This window comes from Anarrhichthys ocellatus, unplaced genomic scaffold (genome assembly GCF_004355925.1).
Source record: "Anarrhichthys ocellatus isolate YVR2014 unplaced genomic scaffold, GSC_Weel_1.0 scaffold2141, whole genome shotgun sequence".
In the NCBI taxonomy this organism is placed as follows: domain Eukaryota; kingdom Metazoa; phylum Chordata; class Actinopteri; order Perciformes; family Anarhichadidae; genus Anarrhichthys; species Anarrhichthys ocellatus.
The window spans coordinates 1-7,500 of record NW_022282115.1 but is presented as its reverse complement, the minus strand read 5'-3'; the positions used below and the strand labels follow the sequence as shown (position 1 = coordinate 7,500).

The 7,500-nt window shown below is 44.4% G+C and overlaps 1 protein-coding gene across 2 annotated transcripts in view; it reads left to right on the top strand.

Moving 5' to 3' along the window:
* The window catches only part of LOC116378160 (inactive rhomboid protein 2-like), an 8,192-nt gene extending 728 nt beyond the window's left edge, over nt 1–7,464 (top strand). The window contains exons 2-15 of one of the 2 annotated variants that reach the window (XM_031839980.1): nt 653–804; nt 950–1,133; nt 1,646–1,867; nt 2,089–2,217; nt 2,707–2,816; nt 3,131–3,349; nt 3,645–3,756; nt 4,150–4,224; nt 4,701–4,862; nt 5,396–5,481; nt 5,628–5,691; nt 6,515–6,609; nt 6,745–6,820; nt 6,920–7,464. In XM_031839980.1, coding sequence (XP_031695840.1) covers nt 653–804; nt 950–1,133; nt 1,646–1,867; nt 2,089–2,217; nt 2,707–2,816; nt 3,131–3,349; nt 3,645–3,756; nt 4,150–4,224; nt 4,701–4,862; nt 5,396–5,481; nt 5,628–5,691; nt 6,515–6,609; nt 6,745–6,820; nt 6,920–7,081 — 1,848 coding nt within the window. In that variant the 3' untranslated portion in view covers nt 7,082–7,464. Of the gene's footprint in view, nt 1–652; nt 805–949; nt 1,134–1,645; nt 1,877–2,088; nt 2,218–2,706; nt 2,817–3,130; nt 3,350–3,644; nt 3,757–4,149; nt 4,225–4,700; nt 4,863–5,395; nt 5,482–5,627; nt 5,692–6,514; nt 6,610–6,744; nt 6,821–6,919 lie in introns of both variants that reach the window. The other variant, XM_031839979.1, reaches the window with a different exon arrangement.
* Nucleotides 7,465–7,500: the final 36 nt, after the last annotated feature.

The following is a 7,500-nucleotide window of genomic DNA, read 5'->3' as shown; positions in this document are numbered from 1 at the left end:
GTGTAATGTTAAAGTCAGTTTACCATTTACTTATGATTAACTGATGTTAATATCTAATGTTAATCCAAGCTAGAGGCTCAACAAGCTGAGCCTCTATCCGAACATACGGCCCCCCCTTACAGCTTGCCTGGAGCCCCATTAACTCTCAGGATGACAACACCATTAGCCTCAGCAGCTGCAGAGTCACTGCAGGTTAGGATAATGGACTCTCACTGCACCCAACATGAGTGAAGAACACTATACAAAATATTGACCATGTCCACATTAAATGTGCACTTAATCCAAATATGTCATTACCGGGATTTAGTCTTGCCACTAACCCTGATTATTGCAGTCATTACAATAAACATCTAATTACTTTCTTAACAAACTTATGATTTAAAAATAATTTCATCTGAGGTGCTCCCTGCAGCCTTGCAATAATTAATTGTGTTTTATTCTGCTAATTGGCCAGTAAAGCACTGTGGACTTAATTGATTATCCATGCTGCTGCTGCATTATGTAGGTTATTGGGATATGCCTACAATTGTAATTGTGACACTAATTAATATCTCCATTTTCCACTGTATGTAGGCACTATTTATGTGTCATACCGTAACAACAATGACTGTACTACTGTACTGTAACAGCGTTTCTCATTTCCTCTGGTCAGCCACTACGGCCGTCCCTGAAGAAAAGCACTAGCGGTCAAGCAACCAGTTCTGTGTCCGAGAGCATCGGTGGAGCAGGAGATGGAGGCTTCTCATTCAGAGACCGGAGGGCAAAGTTCGGAAGACAAGCGTCGCTCTCGCAAAGCATCCGCAGGCAAGATGAAAACAGCAGACAATTATTTTGTCAGCATTCATCGGCAACATATCCCAAAAGTCCCGTGGTTGAGTGAACCAGGAACAGATGCTTTTCAATTGTACTCTGTGATACTGAGGCCACCCTCTTCTTTCTCTACCTGTAGGAATACAGCACAGTGGTTCGGGGTGGGGGAGGACTGTGAGACCAAGCAGCAGGTATGGCACAAGAAGAGCCTGCGCCACTGCAGCCAGCGCTACGGCAAGCTGAAGGCCCAGTATAGAGAGCCTGAGGTGGCCACCAGCATCGACCAGGGCCTGGACTCACCAGCAGCACACAAGATGCCCAAGGTATTCTACCGACACAGAGACATATGATCCCTGTGTGCCTTCACACTCTAATCCTGCCGGTAATTCACATCCTGAGGTTTTGTTTTAAAAAGAAACAGGATTAGACACAGCGGGCTTTGAGTCAGGATGTCTTTTCCACTCTCCGCTCAATTTCACAACAAGCAAACGAGTAATAACTTATAGTAGTAATAATTGTCGCACCTGTATGACGACAGTAAGAGTCTGTGAGGACAGGAGATGGTGAGAGAAGGGGATTGTGAAGAGAGAGAGAGAAATGTGTCTGGCTTTAATAAAGAGTGCTGCGCGGTGACAGACGTGGACCATCTGTGCTCCAGATGACTGATGTCACTCCCTTCAGTCTGTGTCAGACGGCTCGACTCATTTTTTTTTTTTTCTCTTACTTGACACATTTACACACAGAAAACTCAAAGTGTCAAACGCAGACGTCTAGTAGGTTTTTTGCTAAGTTTATTTGAATGTTTATGTCAGAAACTACTCTCTGTTTTTGGTAGATTGTGGATCCCCTGGCACGGGGGAGAGCCTTCCGTTGCCCAGATGATATGGACAGTCGCTCCCCCAGGACGCCACACACCACTGAGGGGGGGCCGTTCACCCCGGGTGTCACCTCACTCAGCTCCTTCACCAGCCAGCGCTCCGGGTTCAGCCGCTTCCCCAAGCGTAAGAGGGAGTCTGTCGCCCGCATGAGCATCCGAGCTGCATCCAACCTGCTGAGGGTGGGTCTGGTACCTGTGTGTGTGTGTGTGTGTGTGTGTGTGTGTGTGTGTGTGTGTGTGTTCTAGAAAGGGAGGGGACAGTTGTTTTACTTATTCTACAGCCACAACTTCACCTTCAATGTTTTAATAATTGTTATCGTATTTCTAAGTAGAGCAGAACTGATCTTAGAAACATTATGAATGTGTGAAATAACGTATCACGCTCTACTTTTGTTGTTCAGGGTCGTAGCGGCTTGGCGGGGTCCCAGACGGGTCGCAGTTTCCACAAGAGGAGCTTTATCAGGCCTAGCTGGATGGACGAGGACACCGTGGACTCCGCAGACACGTCCAAGTCGCTCTTCTTCAGCAAGGTCAGCTGTCACTCTCTCTATCCTCCCGTCAGTGCCTTGGCAGCAATGTCAACTCTTTGCTGCAACTTTCTTTGGCTTTTATTTATTTTCATTTCTACATCTTACTTCCTTTCCCTCCCTGCGTACGTCAGCAGTCACACTTCCACTTTCACTGCTAGTCTCTCATCAGGCTCTTTTCTTCAGCAACCACTATCTTCCCTATATCATCCTTTCCTTCCTTCCATACCGCCATATCTCATAAGTATGTACTGTATTTGTCAAGCATTCTATGACCATCTATATGTCAAACTTATTCAATATGGTTTGATGTTTGATGTATATATATACATCGATCATATATTATCTCAGCTGTCTTGTATTTAGACCCACCTTGATGTCTGCTGCAACAGCAACAGGATCCTATTGTCTAAACTCATATGAGGCCCGGCCGCTAATAATTACCGTATTTCCTCTTCCTCCTCTGTGACCTCCATTACCTCTCCTGCGTAGGTTGATGCCCATGATGAATTGTACTCTATGGCCGATGACGTATTTGAATCGCCTCCCATGTCTGCAGCTTTCGCTCCCAGCGAGCAGCATGACCAGAAGTTCCCAAGCATGTGAGTAAAGACACAACCAAAAATATTGAAATCACTTTAGAAAGTCACCGAACTGACGCTCATATAGTCCAGAGAGCAAGAATATTCAATAATCCTTATTTTTCTACACACATTCCATCATTAAATAGGATCTCTTCATTTTCTTTTATTTATTCATCGCATTTCCATGCAACCGTCTAATTTGTACACCTTTGTTGTTCTTCTTCTTTGTCTGTCTTAACTCCACCTTTCCGCTTCCTCCACCACTCTTGCCTCGCCCACTCTCTCACCCTTTTTCTATTCCTTTTAATGCTTTTTTCCCCCCCCAATCACAGTAAGGACATATCTCGAACGCCCAGGACACCAACAGCAGGAGCTGAAAAGAGCTATCCTCGTCGGGGTCGTCGCATCGCCTCTCAAGTTAAGCACTTTGCATTTGACAAACGCAAGCGTCAGTACGGCATGGGCGTTGTGGGGAAGTGGCTGAACCGGCACTACAGACGCAGCCTCAGCAGCAACGTCCAGAAGCAGCTGGACGACTTCCACAGCCACAGGTCAGGAATGAGTAGATGCTTCCGTGTACGGACATATTAGTGTATTCTTCACAAACTTATATTGAACAATTGACTTGTAGACCTCAGACAGCAAGAGAAAATTAACCAGTGGGATGTTTGGGTCGGTTTTAACAGTAAAAAGTGACATTAAACCTCTGGAGAGATGTGACTTATATACAAGTAGTAAGGAATTTTAAGGAGATTTGAATGAAGATATTTTTTCCTCCCCTGTATTGTGACGTTTGACGTGTTGGCTAGTCATGATTTTACAGTGGTTCTCTGCTGTGTATTTTAGGCCCTACTTTGCCTACTGGATCACGTTTGTCCATATAGTAATCACTTTGCTGGCCTGTTGCACATACGGTTTTGCCCCTGTGGGGTTTGCACAACATTCTACGTCTGAACTGGTGAGTAAACTCAAAACATACTGACTGAATTTGATTTTTTTTTTACATGATCGGTTGCATTTTACTACCAAGAGGACATAAACATCCTGCTATCTGTAGTGCCCAAGTGTCAGGTTTTTGTTTTTTGTGTAGGAATCTATCTGGATGCACTTATATAATCTGCTCAATCAATAACATGGCCTGAAGCATGAGAAATTGAAAGCAACATTTATTTTTTCAAGCAAACAGAATTCATCAGCAAAAAGATGCATTTGAGACAGAATGTATATATATTGTATTAATTATGCCTTTCTCAGAAATCATAAATGAACATGACTTTAAATGTTGTGGTACTTGCATATTATACACTTAGCAGATCATTTGAAAACTGTGTCCCTCTGTCGCCCTCTGTAGGTGCTGAAGAACAAAGGTATTTATGAGAGTGTCAAGCATATCCAACAGGAGAACTTCTGGGTTGGTCCTAGCTCTGTGAGTCACTAGCCGTGTTACACTACTGTATGTTTTTCACTATCAACCTAGATGGACACTCACAATAGATGTTTGTCTTGGTTTAAAAGACTTCTGTGAACTGTTCCCTGGCGTCTCTTTGCGTGACACCAGACACCTTTGGCCTCGCCTGTTGCAGCAGGGTTACACCCTCATTAGTTTGTGACTTTATCACTTACTGCATTTCCTGTCGCATACTGTTGCTCTCACCAAGCTCTAGCCTCAGTGACTCTGTAGCAAGTAACTTCCACAAAAATGTCAGATTCACACTTGACAGTCAGTATTTTTAACACGCATATATCAAACAACTTGTTGAAAGTCAGAGAAACGTAATCTACATCCACAAATAACGCATATGAGGGATAGATTTTGAGTTTTTCTTCTCTGTAGATCACTTCACTATGTGTGTGGTTGCCAGGTTTGTGTATCTTTACGATTCATTTTCGTCCACTCTTCAGGACGACCTGATCCACCTGGGGGCCAAGTTCTCGCCGTGCATCCGTAAGGACACACAGATAGTCGGTCTGATCCGGAGGGCCAAAGACCTGGAGAGAGAGTCCGGCTGCTGCGTTCAGAATGACAACTCCGGATGCGTGCAAACGCTCCGCTTCGACTGCTCCGTAAGCGGTTTATCCTGCACCGTCACACTTTGTTTATTAGCTTGTCATTTTAAGAAACCTTGCTTCAATTTGAGAGAGAAGTCAAGCAAAGACACTTCAATGAATATGCACCAGAAATTGCAATTGAAAACTTCATTAGGCGATTCAAGCTGCTTAAGTTACACACACCTAAAGCCACAAACTATAAACAACACACATTCCTACACACACACTTGCACGTGAGATTATAATCTGTAAACGTATAATCACAGTTGTCCCGCGTACTTAAGCACGGTTCTTGCCATTACAATTACATTTGTCAAGGAAAAGTAAGTGCAACAAGATATAAATGTAACAAATATAAATATAACAAATGCAAAGATATCTTGTTAGGTAGATTAACATTCTTAAGATTGAAACTGTTGACTGATATTTCTATACTTGTTGTGAGTGTTAAAGATGCACACTGGTTACTAATTTGTTTATTATTGTATTCCCTCGTTATTCTATGAATTAAATACTAAAATTGAATGCAAAAATAACTGTGAATGCAGGAGACGCTGGCCACCTTTATTAAATGGAAGAATAAGCCTGTGGACATCAACCGGTCCTCTGGTTCTGTCTGCCACCAGGATCCCAGGTGAGACTGTGCATGTGATCATTGTGTAGATCGCCAAGAAATATCTAGCAAGTTGTCACTTTCGATTTTGTAAGTGAATTATGTGCCCACATTTGCTCATCATTTCAAAACTTCGTTGGTCCTCGTGTGTTGCATGTTGTGACCAGAGTGTGTGAAGAGCCCGCCTCTGCAGAGCCTCATATATGGCCGGATGACATCACCCAGTGGCCGGTAAGGGGACACTGCTTCTAATTTGGGAATGCATTTTCTACACTAGCATTCTTCATTAAATGTTACTACGAGGAACTTTTCACTGGTTATGAAACAGTCTCAATGTAATACTGATGTCTCTGTATGTCCTACATAAGTACACAACACCAACAGGGAGAAGATTGGCCTTTTCTGCCTATTTACTGTACTATCGTATCCAAGAGACATCGGTTGAGTCGGCAACTCCAGGCGGGAAGCGGAGAGCTCCGTGCATGGCAGCTGCTGACCTGTGCGGAGCTCTCCGCCCCACTGCCGGAACTTCCGACTGCAGGTAAAAGGCGACAGCCTGAGCTGAAGGACTTTTTGGTGAACGTGAGTGGTGTGAATGGCTTCGTCTGATGTCGGGAGGATCATCTTCTGTAGAAAGTTCCACTGCGCGTGCCAGTGGACGGAGGGAAGATGCAGCAGGGACTGTCTGCGGCTGCAGGACCTGGAGCTCCTGGCAGCCAACAGCGACATCACGCTGCTGGAGGCCCAGGCTGTACTGCTGGCCCCGCTGGAGGGAAGGGAGGCACGGGAGAACCAGAACCAGATCTTGGCGGGGAAGACTGTCAGACGCTGCTAGCACCTGCAGATCTTTACACAGGCTCACAGAAACACTACCACTTTTGTCCACAGGGGTGCCAAAATCATAACAACATGAAAGTTCCTCGTAGTAACTTTAAACAAAGTATTTTTCTCTATGCTACTCTCTCTGTCCAAGATCTACAACGGGAAAGAAAATAAAGGCAACGATTATTGTCCGGCAGGTCTGTGTAACGGCTCATTGCTTCTCCTTTTCCAGGTGTGTACCTTTCCCAAGAAGTCGAACCACACAGGCTACAGACACATGGACTGTAACATCAAGGGACGGCCGTGCTGCATAGGAACTAAGGGCAGGTGAGACATGTGTGCTGTGTACTGACTTCAAGGCATGCAGATATCAACTTGATCTACGCTTCCACTTCTTAATCGGCTACATTGCCAGGTCATCTGGACAAGATTTGAATTGGATTTTGCTTGTCCCTCCTGTAGATGTGAGATCACGACCAGAGAGTATTGCTCTTTCATGCATGGTTACTTCCACGAGGAGGCCACACTCTGCTCACAGGTATTGTGTGTGTGTGTGTGTGTGTGTGTGTGTGTGTACATGTGTTACGTGTGTCAGTGTGTTCGTACATTTCTGAAACCATGCACCGCTCTTGCACAGATCCACTGTCTGGATGATGTGTGCGGCTTGTTGCCGTTCCTCAACCCTGATGTTCCGGATCAGTTCTACCGTCTCTGGCTGTCTCTATTCCTCCATGCTGGGTACGCAATCACAAACCTCCTTACACAAAGATTTACTTTCTCTTCAAGTAAACATTATTAAATATATTTAGATGGGGGTCTTCATCTTCTTACTTCTTTTTTTTTTAACCAGTGCAAAAGTAACACTTCCTAACTGCTCAACTGCATTGAGAGAATGGTTAATATGCTTTGGCAAAGTGTTAAGCCTGTTATGCCGAGTCAATCAGCCGTTTCCGTCGTTTGCCATGAATGATAACTAAGCGGGGTTTCATTGTCGGCATCCTTCGGGATTAAATCATAATGAAATATTTCTAAATGAGGCCCCAGTGCTTGTGAGCTGCTCACGCACATGTATTCTGATACTTAGTGCTAATACTCGGCACAAGGGGAAATCCCTTGGGTCTGCTTTTTCAGACAAACAATGAGGCTTAATGGAAAACGTACAGATGTTTGCAGTGTGTGTAAAAATGCATACAGTTGTGTGAAAAAGTGTTTTCCCCC